The sequence below is a fragment of the Centropristis striata genome, chromosome 4 (assembly GCF_030273125.1).
Source record: "Centropristis striata isolate RG_2023a ecotype Rhode Island chromosome 4, C.striata_1.0, whole genome shotgun sequence".
NCBI lineage: Eukaryota > Metazoa > Chordata > Actinopteri > Perciformes > Serranidae > Centropristis > Centropristis striata.
In genome coordinates, this window is record NC_081520.1 from 18,359,886 (window position 1) to 18,375,624 (window position 15,739).

Sequence of the window (15,739 nt, forward strand, 5' to 3'; positions counted from 1 at the left end):
TTTATATTTGCAAACGTGAGCTGAAATAAATTACAATAAGAAGTTTACATTGTTTTGTTTTTACTGTGTTGGAAATATTGCTTTCTGTTGCATGTCTTTCAGGGTGATAAGAATCGTGTTGCTTTAAAAGTCTGCCACTGTAATGTGAAACTGGCCCCCATTTGTGTGGATATCTAGTCAGTGTTGATGGCAAAATGTTGCAACAACAAAAAAATCCTCTGTGCGTGCTTCAATCCCCCAGAAAGATGAGTTTACAGCTGCAAAATCTGTTGTTCCTCTTGCATGAATAAACTACAAACCATTTCAGATAAGATCAGAAAAGAAGAAAGACACAAATCAACTTTTAAATACAAACATTTATATTCCTACTTCCTGTTTGAAATACAGATACACAAATATTCATATTAGGTAAAAAATGGGAGTATGTACAGTTGCAGTAGCAAAGGAAACTAACAGTAGCTGTGTCTGTATGACAGACGCTATATGGAGTGATGTTACACTCACAGATGGAAGAACATTTCTGTAGTTAATGCAACATGTTGACCCAATCATATTTAAACACGTTTGTCTTGTTTGAAACAAAACCTTTTATAGTCAGCAAAGCACAAATGACACAAGATGTCTGAAAAGTAATAAAAGTGTAAGAGTTTTTTACACAACAGTATACTGAAAATGCAATAAAATAGCCGATGTGGGAGTGATCTCTAATACTGAAAACATACAGTACAGCCTGATTGACACCTGATTGGTGTTTTGGGTAAACAGCACTACATAGTGTGAGGTTGAGAGTTGTGGTAATAATATTCTGTAGACTCAGTGTTAGAGCTGAAATACTGAATACTGTTGACTCAGACCTTTGGTACTGTGTAATTACATACAGCGACTGGTAGTTATCCAGTCAGAAATCATTACTGTAACCACTTTTAATTGTTTGTTTACTAGATGGTTGTAGAGTTCACTACAGGCTGTAAGAGTTTCTTAAAAGAGAATTTATTATGGGCTGAAATACGTGCCACCAGAAACTGAATTTTAATTATTTTTATCTGAATTTGAAAGCAATCCGGTGCAGAATCACAGAGCGCCTCTTCGGCCAATCAGCACACATCTGTGGATCTGTGCTCGATTACTCTGCCTCAACTACCCAGATGTTCGTCACAGAAAATTGAAATTTAATTTTGCGAACTGAATTTGAATTGTGAGAACTGAATGTTCAGTTCCAAACTAATAAATTAAATTTCAAATTACAATTCAGATTCAGTTTTTCAATGCAATGATTCAAATTGAACAATTCAAATTCAGTTTTTTAATGCAATTATTCAGCTTAAGCAATTCAAATTCAGATAAAAATAATTCAAATTTCAGTTTCTGGTGGCACATATTTCAAACTGTGTAACGAATAGGTAAATCAGTTTAGTGCCTTTGACCCAGCTCTGATGATGTTGTTGTAACGGATGCTGACGCTACCATGGGGATTAAATCATGGGATCACCTTCAGGTCTGATGAGCAATTTGAGCAATTTTCTGCAGCATCTCCTCCGACTCCAGCTGCTCCAGAGTCAACAAAGACAGACCCAACTGGTCCTCCTGAAAAGAGACACAGAGGTTATTAGAGACAGGAACATTTTAGGGAAAGCAACGTATGGGGATCAAAAACTGCCTGGTCAACTGTTTTCAGTGTCTTACTTAATGACACTTTGACCTGCTGAGGACCTTTGACCTGATCATGCTGTTCATGAAAAGGATAAAGTGGGAAGTGAATGCTACATGTTAAAAACAGGCCCTTTATTTGCTTCATGAGTGCCAACTGAGCAAAGCAAGAACAGAACAAGTGTTGTACCAGGGCTACACAGTATGAGGGAAATACACTTAAGTTAAAGTAAAATAAAATAAAAACAGGAACTTATTTCCACCATTTTAGTGTTGCACGAAATGCAAAATAGTCGTCTTTTTGTCTGAAGGCTCAGATACCCACTGTTTGTTTTCCCTTTCTCCCCGCCGATGTCCACGCTCTGTGCACGCGTGGTGACGTGTACACTTTGATAAAGTTTGTACATGGACATGTTCACAGTGGGTGTTAGTTTTACATGTGAGCAAATAACTGCAGCCGTTGCCATGCATCATCGTTGGCCTGACGATGTTCGGCATTCTTAAAGGCATTAAGTCTTAAGCTGTTTGGTTCCCTGAACTATCAGTGTTATTTGGATACTGGTGACTGCCTGCCTTGTAGTATTTCTACATGCATATGTGATTTAAATGTAGCTTGGACTGTTGTTACATCCCTATATGTGCAGATATTCCTTTGTTTATATTTGAGATGGTTATGGCCTGTAATTACTTTTTCTTTATTAAGTAGTAATGGGAAATGTATTTTTCTTGTTATTACAGAACTAACTAAAATGCTAAAGACAGTAATTATGCTGATGATCTTGGAGTGGAAATAAACCGCTGGAGGATTCACAATCATTACACCTCCTCATCTTCTCACTGTGTCCTGACCGACACAACATTTTAGTTACTGCTAAGAAACCTGAAAGAGCTAGCCCTGCTAAATTACCTCCCAAACACTTTTCTAATGTGTTTATTGTGCAAATGACATTGCAATGATGACAAATAAACAATGTTATGCAGAGCTTTTTTTTCTAAACCTTTTTCATTCTCCCTGTTTATTCAATCTCATTGGCAGATGGTCAAAAACACTGATTACCAGCCAAAGTAATTAATTTAACCCTTTCATAAAAATGTCATGTACAGTACTGTTCATGCTCCAGTTGTTTATTTAAAGGCACAAACAGATTTATCTAGCATACCAAAAGGATCAAGAGGGACAAATGTGAAGCCCAGATTATACTGCTGTGTGGTCGGTGTGTACCTGTTTGAAAGGCTGAGCCATCTGTCGCAGGAAGTGTTTGGAGAGATGGACGGCTTCATCCACTGTGAGGTTCAGACTGCCATCATTGATGTGTTCCTGGATCCAGCGAGGAAGCTTCCCACGTTTGTCTGCTCGGGCGTAACGCTGTGGACAGGAGAAGGAGAGGGGGTCATCTTTTTAGTGACGGGAATCTGGTCTCTTTTTAGTGATCCGGATCATTTGTCTCAGTTCACCAAGAAGAGCCGCTCTTCGGCTCCCAAATGGCTCTTCTTTTTATCACTTATACCTTTTATATTTCAGACAAATGTAGACAATTGCATTTAAAGTTGTAAAATCACTTGTAACTCTCCAACTGGCTTGAAGAACCACTCTGCTACACAAAGCAGATAGAAAATGCAGATAAAAACATAAGCATAAAAATTAAAAAAGGATAGATATTGACGTTTTAATTTTATTTATTTAAACACACACACCTAACAAAACAAGTAAAGTAGTGGAAAAGTAGAAATTAAATACAGCAATCAAGTAAATGTGCTTTGTTAATGCCAACTACTGAAAACTGGACAAAAAAACAAACAACATGTTTTTGGTATAGAGTAAAAATAATAATAAATAAACAACATAATAAAAATAAATATAATACAATGTGCAAAGCAGTAGCATCCAACAGTGACACTCGTAGTCAGCGTCTGCAGCACCCGCAGGTACTGTTCCTAACGAGAAAAGTGAAGAAAAAAGAAAAAAAAAAGCTTGCTGACAGACGTGAGTCGGCTCCCATCGTTCACTTAACCCATTTAGGCCTAAAACGGCTGGAAAAAATGCCTGTAAAACCTCTGGGCGATTTTAAAATAAGCCCCTAAAACCTGAAGTTTTTCTGGAAATTCAACAGAAGTGTCAACTCTTCCTACTAAATAATAGATTTTTCAGCCTCTGGAGCAGATAGAAATGAAATTCAAAAAGTATTTAAGAGCTTATACCTATATGTGGCTTTCATGAGAAGTTGAGTTTATCTGTCCAAACCTTCAAAAGTTTTTTCAAAAATCAACGCGTTGCATTGCGACACTCCCACATGTATTCTGATTCATTTCATTGGCCAAGAGACCGAAAATAGGTGGAAAAAACTACAAATACTACAAAACCACATATCAGCTTTCCCGGCTTTAATGGTAGAATAACGCAACAGCGCCCCCTGGTTTTAATGGTAGAAATGCGGTATTGCTTTCCCGCCTTAAATGGGTTAAAAGATCCGCCTCTTTGGACACTACATCATACTGATCGATACTGAAGGCAACAGTACGGCACACTGCTGCAGTGGAGCTGTGGTGGTGATGGGACCTGCTGCCAATGTGTTCGAGGCATGTTGCTGTATGTGAGGGTCAAAGGACAGAATGGAGACTGAGAAGAAAAGTCACACACCTTGTCAGCAAAGATCATGAGTCCGTAGTCGGTCTTCCCTCTGATGGCTCGGCCCACACACTGGGCCGCGTGACGCATGGCATCAAACGTCAGGAAGTCGTTCTCTCTGATCTGAAACTGATCCCGAAGGTACTCCAGACGAGCCTGAAACAGTCAGTAAACAGAAGAAATATTGTCCAACTGTGATTATGGTAAAAGTGACCAGTCCGACTGAGGAAAAGGACAATAAATTTAGAAATAAGACTGAATACATAAACACCTCGACTGGCTGCTGTAAACACTAGTCTTCAAGACGGCTTCAAGATATTTTTATCTGTTTATACAGAACAACTTGACATTGGACTAATATCAAAGGGGGAAATTCAAAAATCTGGTTTTAAGGTGAGACTGTTTTTTTAACTGTGCTCTGTAAGTTCACTGCACAAAAGGTGTGTCTAAAAACCAGATAAAAACACTAAATCTGAGGGAAATGATCTTGATGCATGGACAGATAATTTACCTTGACAAGATTTCTTAAATTAAGATTATTAATTTAGAAATAAGCACGTTGAACACTTAAAATAAGAAATTAACTCTTAAGACAATATAATTCTTATTTATTCTAAATAACTTCTAGATCTAAAGTTTTTTTTATCTTGACAAGAAACAAATAATTGTCAGGTCACTCTGCTTGGGCCAGTTCATCGCTGCTTGCAGCTTTAATTTATCTTGTTTTAAGAGTTAATTTATTATTTTAAGTGTTCAACATGCTTATTTCTAGATTTAATAATCTTAATTTAAGAAATCTTGTCAAGTGAAATTATCTGTCCATGCAGCAAGATCATTTTGAGACATTTGCAGTGTGAAGACACAGGATGTGTCCAAAAAACACTTCCTCCATTACCACAATTTACTTTTTCCATAAAAGACACACAGCGTTTATTCTTTAGTAGCAAATTCAAATTTCTGACACGATTTTTATTCCATTGTGGGAATGTAGGAGTGCACTATTGAAGGAAGCTTCACAGCCAATTTGGAAAATAAAAAATAAAATGTCAGAAAATGACTGTAGTGGATTTTATAATGATAATAATAAAAGACTGAGTGATTTTGGAGATAGTTCTGACCTTTAAGATGCGGCTCTGCGTGTAAACGTACGGCACTCCAAACATGATGACCGCCCGGCCAAAGTGATGCACTGAACACAAAACAGGACACAGTTAGTCGTTATGAAAAATTGGACTCAACATAACAACATATGCCTGACTTTAGGTGAAATATTAACTTTTCTGTTGTAAAATAGTGGAAAAATATGTAGAAAATGGACTATATATCTGCTGATGCTGTGTTTATTCTGGTAAATATGAATGTTTGTCTTTTATATTTGCAAACGTGAGCTGAAATAATTTACAATAAGAAGTTTACATTGCTTTCTGTTGCATGTCTTTCAGGGTTTGATATAGTAGGATAGTGTTGCTTTAAAGTCTGCCACTGTAATGTGAAACTGGCCACCATTTGTGTGGATATTCAGTCAGTGGTGATGGCAAAATGTTCCAACAAAAAAAATCCTGTGTGTGCTTCAATCCCCCAGAAAGCTGAGTTTACAGCTGCAAAATATGTTGTTCTTCTTGCATGAATGAACTACAAACCATTTCAGATAAGATCAGAAAAGAAGAAAGACACAAATCAACTTTTAAATACAAACATTTATATTCCTACTTCCTGTTTGAAATCCGCTATATGGAGCGATGTTACGTTATTATGTTATAACCATAAAGTTGCATACCAAAATCTATTCCTTCAGAGACCTTTCCCCGGGCCACAGACAGCAGGATGGCTCCTCTGCCGTTCTCACACGCCTGAAGAGCAGAGAATATTGTTTATTTTATCTCACAGCTACAGATATGTGGGACATATTAAATATTACTACGACAGGACACATCTCTCTGACCTCCTGGTATTTCTCCAGCGCCATGCTCGTCTCTGCAGCATCCGGAGTCTCGATGAAGATCAGCTTGTTCCTCTGGATATTCTCCAGGATTCCCTGCAGACAAACATGTACAAGAACACACATAAAGGAAAATGTTTTCCCTTCCAAATACAGAGAAATAATGATCTATTCTGCTTTAACAATAAAATAATCTACTGGACTACGGTGATCTGCTTTTAATGAATGCAAGTAATCAGAGCCTGAAGAAGCTGGACTGTGTTTATCATGTCACCACACACTGACCTGTTCATACCAAGACGCCACTATGTTCTCCATGTAGACGTAGCTGGTGAAAAACGCCACGATGCCGTCTGGAACCACCGCAGACATCTCTAGAAGTAGGTTGCCATAATTACGAATCACAGCTGAAAAAAAGAGAAAGAAAAGAAATGAATGGTATTATACTTGAAAACAATAATATGTATAATAGATATTTTACTCTGACAGACACATTTAGACTCACCAAAGTCTTCTCTGGTCTCAAACTTGGAGCTCAGGGCCACCTGATCGTTTCCCCTGCCAACAATCTGTGAAAGACAAAGCAGCGTCTTTTCTTATCGTCTAATTGTGGTTAGTGGAGTTTGCCAATAGATTCGATGGCCAGGAGGCCATGTGAGGGGGGGGGTTAACTCACAACACAGCAGTGAAATGTGGCATGGACGACTCAGGACTTAAAGGGTGTTTCCACTACAGCCCAATACCTAGAATGAGGCGGGTCTCACTCTCCGAAACACCCCTAATTTGAATATGAGCCGTCTTTTGTCGGGACTTTTGTGTCCCTGTAGAAGAGCAGGGCCACATTTCTCCCTTGAAAAAAGCCTGGTTACTGATTGGATAGAACGCTAAGCGCCATCTGTAAAATTCAGGGAAGCAGTGTTGCCAACTTAGCGACTTTGTTGCTATATTTAGCGACTTTTCAGACCCCCTAGCCACAAATCCAGCGACTTTTTCTGGTGTTATTGTAGATTTTTGGAGACTCGTTCTTACTCTTAAGAGTAAGAATGAGTCGAAGCGGCACAGTCCTCCTGCAGCAGTCTCTCCCAACTGCAGAGCCGGAGGGGATGTTAACCCCTTAGCACAGTTAGTGATGCCGGTTCATTCAGATCACTATGTTTATGATCAGCGGAGATGCTGTGCATAATTATCCATGCTGCTTTGTTTATGATCAGCTGCTGACGTTGTGCACAGTTAGTGAAGGCAGCCACTAACTAGCCATTATATTTGAGATTAGAATTTAATTTAAAGATTTGAACAATAATTTTGAGAATGGTTCAACATGTCTTACGAAATCTAAAGCTTTCTGCTAAAAGTAGAGTTCAAGTTACGTTAATAAACATGTAGAAGAGTGTGAACATTTGATTTGAAATATTTAAACCGGAAAAAAAAGCTATTTAATAGCATGTCTCCTCAGTTTAAACATTGCCACTGCCATGTAAAATGGCCTCAGTGTTACAACCCCGGACCATTCCTTCAATTGGTGATATACGATCAAGCAGAAGCCGTCCTGCATCATTTATTTTGCAATGCACCAGAGTAAGTGTGTATTTTCTGAGTGTGTGTGTGTTAGTGTAGTTACACACCAGAGGACAGAGGCAGGTTCGGGCCAGCGTCATGGTGAAGGACGCCATGGTAACAGGACGGAAGTCGAGGATTCTGGGATAAATGTCCAGTGGAGAGAGAGTCTGAAGCAGAGGAGAGTCAATATGAGAACAGGAACTCATTTATCAGTTGACATCTACAGTCATTGAACACAGACTTTTATAAAATGAAAGAAGGAATAGATTTAATATTTAGAAAGCCATAATTTGCTGTAACAGTACAATGGCATCTACATACACAGCCTGGGTTGCAAATGGCCAATATATATATATATATATATATATATATATATATATATATATATATATATATATATAATCTGAATTGTAATTTGAAATTGAATGTATTAGTTTGGAACTGAACATTCAGTTCTCACAATTCAACAACAATACAAATTCAAATTATGTGATTCAAATTCAGTTTTTTTATGCAATTATTCAAGGTAAGCAATTCAAATTCAAATATAAATAATTCAAATTCAGTTTCTGGTGGCTCATATTTCAGCCCATAGTAATGACTGTAAACTGATCTTACCCCGGAGGTGATAATGACCGACTGAAATCTCTGAAAAACAGGTTTGATGGCGATAGAAGGGTCCATGCAGCTGAGAGAGGAGCAGAATCACAAGAGTCATGTTAACCTTTCACTGTTAACATCACACAGGTTCAGTCCTGCATCACTTCACATTTAATCTCAATTTATCTTAGATCCAACAAAAACATCTAATAGTTAGGTCAAATTTATTTACACTCATTAGTCACTTTTATGGTTGGTACAGCTTTTTAACAGTAAAATTCAAGCAACACTTTGAGAGTCTGGAAAGCATTTATTGTCACATCTAAACTGTTACTATGAGTGCAGTTGTGGAAAAAATAAAGTTTGCATAATTCCTTTCTACCCACAGCAATCAATATAAAAGTAACCTTTTATTTTACCAGCTGATCATATTAACTTCAATTTCATATTTCAATCAGGATTATTTGATGCTCTTGTCAGTCAGTCTAGCTACAGCAGGGGTCGGCGAGCTTCACTAACAAAAGAGCCATTGTTGGCCAAAAAAAGAGAAAAATTGTCGGAATGGAGCCGCAAACCTTATTTTGAGCGTCACAATGTAGATAAAACAACCTACTCAGTCTAAATTAGCCTACCAACACTACTAATAGGCCATAATGAGCATTTATTAATTTGATTTTGTAAGAAATATCTCAGGAGATTTGGAATCACGAGCTCACCTAGCTAGAAAAACTCAAAATTAGACTTGAAGTTTATAGAAATTGAAATTTAGAGGTTAAGGCGCCGGGCCGTAGACTTTCGTAAGTTTCAAAAGCTCTGTTGCACATTTTAATTGACTTTTTAATGCCATATATTAGCTGCTGGTGTGAAATGCTGGGAGACAACCAACAAATATGACGACGTGGTTGTTCCATTTCATAAATTTAAATATTTTTTGTTTACATGAATGGTTGTCTAGATCAAAAATCAAGCATTTAAAAAAAAAAATAGTATCTTCAAATGCAGGAATATTCTTTAGGCATTTTCCAAACTTTCTTTGGATGAACGAGTTTAAAGTCAACTGCTCGTTAATGGTTCAGTTAAGGCAAATGTCTAATCAGCCAATCACGTGGCAGAATCTCTGTGCCTTCAGGCATGTTGACACATGTTGTTTTTTATTTTAATACAAGATTGTCTTTATCCTTATGTCATTATTCTCCTTGTGATTAACTTAAATTGAGTTCTCTGTCAAAGCCATTTAATTTTTTTATTTTATTTTATTTTTTTTTAAGATATTTTTTTGGGCATTTTGTAGCTTTATTGATAGGAGAGATATTGAGAGTGAAAGGGGGAGACAGAGGAGAAGACATGCGGGGAAGGGCTCCGAGCCGGATTCGAACCCGCACCGCCCGCTTACGAGGACTGGGCCTCTGTGGTATGCGCTCTACCAGGTGTGCCACCGGGAACGCCCCGATAAAGTTATTATTATTATTATTATTATTATTAATTGATGATCTTTCCCACCTGAAGTGCAGCACGGGGTTGGCGATGGTTGGAGTTCTGTCTTCAAAGGGTTCAATGATTATTGTAAAACCTTCAGACAGAAAGAGTGAAAATGCTTTAAGACATTAAAATAATAAAATAACACCCAAAAGAATTTCAAAACATACCAAACAAAGTTTTACTAAAAAAACATCAACAAAACAAAATAAATACATTTGAATTCTACCACACATCTTAATGTAGCTAGTGTCTGTAACAGTCATGTATTAGTTAACAGTATCTGGTTTCAGTAATTAAAGGTGATGTTTGGTACCTTGGCTGTATGTGCTGACCAGCGTAGCAAAGTTAGAGATGAGAGTAACAGCTGAGAAGTCGGCGATGTCGGCGATCTCCAGAGTTCTTAGCAGCGACTGTAACCGCTCTGCACAAAACCTTGATAGACACAGAGAAGAGGACTCAAATTTAGGGAAAGAAAATTGAAGAAGTCTCTGAAGAAATGAGGGAACAAGTGGGCAAAGAAGTGGTTAAACTGAGGAAGAGACTGAAAAAGTGAAAGAAGAAGAAAGTGAGTAGGAGGCCACATCGCTGTCTGAAGCTTCTGTTTGTCTGGAGACTTAAGAACCTTCAGTTTCACTTTGCACCACAAAACCTGCTGCTTGGTTATGAAAATAGGTTTGTTTTAGTTTTTTTAAAACAGAACAAACAGGATTTATCTTAGTTTTTTCAACTTTCTGACAGTCCTTGAATGGATCCGATGTGATCAACGTGTGTAACTAAACAGAAGCATAACATTTGGATATTTCATCATAGTTTCTTTATTCTACACGTCTCATTAAAAATATCTAAAAAAAAATAAACAGTTTGCACAGACCAGACCCTTTAAAAAACATTAAATTCTACTCTCCTCAGTGTGACTGGGAAGCAATAATTTATTGTGTTGAGACCAATAATCAAATAACAAATATTAGGTGGGAATGGGACAGAACTGCAGGCTGTTCACACGGAGGAAAAGACAAGAAAGGTTTAAGGAATAATGTAACAAAAATCCATATCGCATGTGGAGCCCAAATATTTATAAATATTTTTCTGACAATGTAATTAAGTCCATTTTATTCAAATTTCTGAAAAAAAAAATCTCAAAGAAATTCAAGTCAAGCCTTTTCTTTTTTAATGATGTATGGTAAACTGTTTGTCCTCCTTCTAGCCATGACCGTTTCTGTAGCGATGTAGGACCTGAAGTCGTCACTCACCTGAGAGGTTTGCGGTCGATGCAGACTTTGTCGAAGATGTCTTTGAGGAACTGTGGTGTGCTCTCCTGAACCACGTGGTGGACCCTAAGTCTGGACTTCAGATACTCCAGGAAACGTCTCAGGAAACCAACAAAGTGCTCTGCTGTGCGTATCGTCCCGGGGACGGCCTCTGACAGGACGACAGGAAGCAGAAAACAACAAGGTCCACTCAGTTCTGTGTTTCTGTCAGAAACATCATTCTAACTCGGTGCAATGAGGAGACAAAGAATAAACCAAAAAACAAATTAATGTCATGTCTGTACCTTGAAGGATTTCATCTGGTAACACGGGGTTAGCGAGGTAGACGTCTGTCTCTCTGGCCACGTTGGCTTCCTTCAGCCCTTCCACCAGCCGCCTGTACTCCTGCTTCAGTTTGACAGCGTCCGTCTCTTTTATGCTGTCACACAGCAGAATCACAGTAACTCCATCATTTCATCATTCCTGTGTGTTTACAGCAGCTTTCTGCACACTGATGCACAAGGCTTCTGTTGTGTTTTGTGACAGGAAGATGCTGTTATATGTGCAAATAAAAGCCATCATGAGACTACGGAGCTCTAGACTCAGAAACTGACGTCAGACCAGGTGACCACTGAGAAAACACAGTTTCCTTTTGGGACTTTTTGGGATATAAAAGATATATCGATGTATTTTTAAATGTGATATGGAATTAGACCATATCACATATGTCCATATAGTTAAATTTTTTTCTTTCTTTATATATAAATGCTGCCCTTACTTGGGTTCGTTTGACTGGACATTTGCTCTCACTTTGTGATACAAATATAGTGATATATATCGTATATATCGATATTCAGCCTAAATATATTGGGATATGACTTTTAGTCCATATCGCCCAGCCCTAACTGAGATGCACTCAACAAGTTTCAGAGAACTTGCCGCTGACCTTTGACAGCCTCTTACTTCTGTATGGTGTTCTGCAGAGTGTCCACGTTGGTCTGGCAGCGGTCGAGTGTTCGTCTGGTGATGTTCACACTCATGGAGTCGATGCACACGTTGTCTGACACACAGAAAAGAGACAATGAGGTGTAAGAGTTTTTCACAATAAAAATTAAAATACCGACAATATTTCTATGTGAAAATGAAGCACTACACAGTTTTGTGCAGGAAAGTGCAAATTATTTTTCAAAGAATGTGCAAACCGTCATCTATTGTTGAGATGAGTTATTTCAGATGTTACATAATTAATTTATTGGCAATATATATTCAAATTAAAATCTGTTAATTTCCACACCTATATTATGAGCTTCATCAAACACCACCACGGACTTCTTAGCGAGCTCTTTGGACACCAGGTCGGCTATCTTTGGGTCCAGCAGGTAGTGGTAGCTGTACACCACAATGTTGGCATGAAGGATCTGAGAGGAGATGAAATAAAGATGACGAAGAGAAAATAGGACAAACATTGTGGAATAGCAATGAAAACTGCTTTTTTTAATAGCATAGTCAACAATAAATCCTTCCAAAATACTAAAAATCACTTTCAACAGCGTGTTTCATAGAGTGACGTACAGAGTAGCGTGCCAGATAATAAGGACACCAGCCTTTCCTCCTGCCGAAGTCCTTCAGGTCATCCAGGTTGTAGATTCCAGCAGGAAGAGGAACCTGCCGGCCCACTGAATCAAACTCCTACAGACACAAAGCAGAAAGAGCACCAAGATGACTGTTAGATGATGTTTGTGAATGCAGACTGATGCATTCACAAACACTGAAGCTGACAACAAAGCAGGAGAAAAGGCTAAATTTACTCTACAGTAACGTGGCGTACTGAATAACTACTTTTGTTGGGTGACATATTGTCTCAGAAGTTATTACGCTAAATTGTGCTTATTTAAGACCATTTTATGATACTGATATAGGGCTGGGTGATATATCGATATAGAAGATATGTCGATATATTTTTAAATGTGATATGGAATTAGACCATATCTCATACATCGATATAGTTAAAATTTGAGCTGTGATCCTTGATTCAGGCAAGCTACTTTTTATTTAAAGTAAGTACCCTTACTAGGGTTTGTCATATTTAGTTATTTTGTAATGTTCGTATTCTTTTCTCATATAAATATATTTATTTCAGAAAAAGATTGGCCTATTTTATTTCATAGGCTATTTCTTATTTAAGATATTTTTTTATTTAAATGTGCACTTTATGGAGCTTTGATTTAAAAGGTTCTCCTGTTGTTATACAGTATTTATGTTCACTTAAATAAACGGTTTCAATAAAACTACTTGTGACATGTCATATTTGACTTTGTCTGAACATTTGCTCTCACTTTGCGATAAAAATATCAGAATATATATTGTATATCGATATTCAGCCTAAATTTATCAGGATATGACTTCTGGTCCATATGACCCAGCTCTATACTGACATAATGACAATATAATAACATAATATTGAAAGTAAACCCTATCAAAGACCAAATAACTTTTATTTCTTCAGCTTATTGAAATTGGACTGTGAAGAAATATTAATATCATTTTTGTCCACAAACTTTTCATCAAAAAACACAAGCTGGTGTGAGCTGTGACTTGTTACCTCGTAGAAGCGGCAGACGGGCTGGTCGGGATCGGCGTGGCGTTGAGCACGAATGTACGACGCTGTGAGACTGTGACACTTCCCATCAACCTCCTTACCGAACCGCAGAGCGCTCACCTGGACAGAGGCACACGAAGATGATCCTAATCCTACTTTTATTTTACATTTAAATTATTTCCATGTAATTTCAACAATATTTCATGTAACAAACAAATCCTCGCACATTTCAAGTAAACAATACACAATCTTTTGTATGAATTAAATGAAAAGTGCTATTTGGTGATGCCTGCTTTAGATGTAGAACAGAAACAAAGAAGGTTCTGCATCCAAACATCATTCAGCTTTAAACGTGTGTGTTAGTGCGTTCATGTTTTGCCCTTGTGTGATGTCAGCAGCTGTTCATACCTCTGGATGGATGCAGAGGTTTTTTCTGGAGGAGAGGGCCAGAGCCAGGAAGTTGTTGCTCTCTCCAGTTTGCTTGGAATAAAACTCCATCAGCTTCCTCAGCTCCTCCACCACCTGATCACACAGCAGAACAAATATACGACAGAATGACAATGATGAAATTAAAGCGTCCTTTGATACTTTTGGAAATGTTTTTCTGATGTGTTTTAAATATTTAATTTTAACTTGAAATGATTTGACATTGACTAACCTTCTCTATCTCTGGAACTGTTCTGGAGCAGTAGATCAGCTTGGTCACTTCCAGAGGAAAGGCCTTAGAGAGAGACAAGCCAGAATGTTAGAGAGTTCATGTGGCTGGTGGTATACCACAGCGGAGCAACAAGAAGTCACATGAACACACGGCTGAACTCACCTTCTGATAGGCAACAATGAGGGACAGCAGAGAGATGGTCTTTCCTGTTCCTGAAGGCATCTCCAGGACTCCATGACCCTGAACATGAGCAGGGTGGGATGTATTTGATTAACTAAATGAAAGTTGATAGAGCTGATAAATATAATTATTCAATTAAACACATTATAATTAAATAGGACATAAATGTATATCATGAATTCATTTCTAAATGTTCCTTTCCTTTATTCTTCCTTATATCTATTTTTACTGTAAAATAGTCAACTTTTCATGTGTTAAAAACAGAAACCCTTTTCAGCTTTGTGAGGGGCATTTTGTGGCTCTTCTCTTCTTTTTGTTGTTGTTGTTGTTGTTTTCAACACAAACCACACTAGAGCAGCTGGAGCCAAAAGCTGCTTCTCCTCCATTTAGTCAGTTTTTACTAAGAGCATGATGGAAAAACTGCTAAAAGAATCTAGTTGTAGTCTTGTAAATAGTTTCCCTGCTAGATTGACAGTCTGTCTAAAATCTCAGTGTGAGACGAGACTGGGACTAGAAACTCTAAACACTTGTCTTTAGATGTGAGCAGGTGTGACACCAGAGTTTTCCAGGATTCTTTTCCAAATATTTTAAAGTCTTCTGATGTTTAAGGAGCATTGGACATGATTTGTCTCTGTAGAAGATTAGACCAGACCCACCTTAGCATCCAGAGTCCTCTTCAGCTCCAGCATGTAGGAGTACTGCTCAGGATAAATGTAGTCATATGGAAAATAGACCAGCAGACCGTCGATGTTCAGCCTGAAACACACAACAGAAACTGACTTTATTCATGCTGCGTGTGTGTGTGTCTGTGTGATGCTAACTTCATGTAGCAGCTAACTAACGTGTGTTCATCTCCACTAACTAATTAATAATTACACAAACACACTTTTAGAGCTTTATAACCTGATAAAACGCAGATTATTGTGTCTGATGTTTCCTCAGTTTGCAGCTTTAAGCTCTTAAACTTGATTTAATGGATGAATGTTTGTCTCTAATGATGATATTTGTTGTTTCTGTCTGAGTGGAAACACTCACTTCATGTTGTAGAAACGTGTATCAGCTGCTCCTCTTCTCTGTTAGTCACTTTTCTTATTTTAAATGTTCATTTATAACTTTAATGTTTGTAGAAACACCAAACACACTGCGGCAGTATGATGCTTCTGCTTCTGCTTCTGCTTCTGCTTCTGCTTCTGCTTCTGCTTCTGCT

General features: G+C 37.8%; 1 protein-coding gene across 1 annotated transcript; it reads right to left on the reverse strand.

Moving 5' to 3' along the window:
• Positions 1 to 336: 336 nt before the first annotated feature.
• ercc2 (excision repair cross-complementation group 2) lies at positions 337 to 15,739 on the reverse strand. Its single transcript, XM_059331970.1, has 23 exons — positions 15,568 to 15,739; positions 15,189 to 15,288; positions 14,515 to 14,592; positions 14,353 to 14,415; positions 14,103 to 14,216; positions 13,698 to 13,814; positions 12,668 to 12,784; positions 12,390 to 12,513; positions 12,059 to 12,155; positions 11,401 to 11,534; positions 11,099 to 11,267; positions 10,162 to 10,280; positions 9,870 to 9,939; positions 8,388 to 8,457; positions 7,835 to 7,936; positions 6,718 to 6,781; positions 6,498 to 6,619; positions 6,216 to 6,308; positions 6,051 to 6,123; positions 5,392 to 5,462; positions 4,286 to 4,429; positions 2,870 to 3,013; positions 337 to 1,584 (listed from the first exon to the last, which is right to left on the reverse strand). Exons 1-23 carry the CDS (start codon positions 15,570 to 15,572, stop codon positions 1,492 to 1,494), a joined length of 2,283 nt encoding a protein of 760 aa, XP_059187953.1. The 5' UTR covers positions 15,573 to 15,739; the 3' UTR covers positions 337 to 1,491.

Coding starts and splice junctions, on each gene's coding strand:
- ercc2 (XM_059331970.1), bottom strand. Junction 12,514..12,667: donor ATTATCTGGCACGCTACTCT/GTACGTCACTCT, acceptor ATCTCCTCTCAG/ATCCTTCATGCCAACATTGT. Junction 5,463..6,050: donor CTCTGAAGGAATAGATTTTG/GTATGCAACTTT, acceptor TTTTGTGTTCAG/TGCATCACTTTGGCCGGGCG.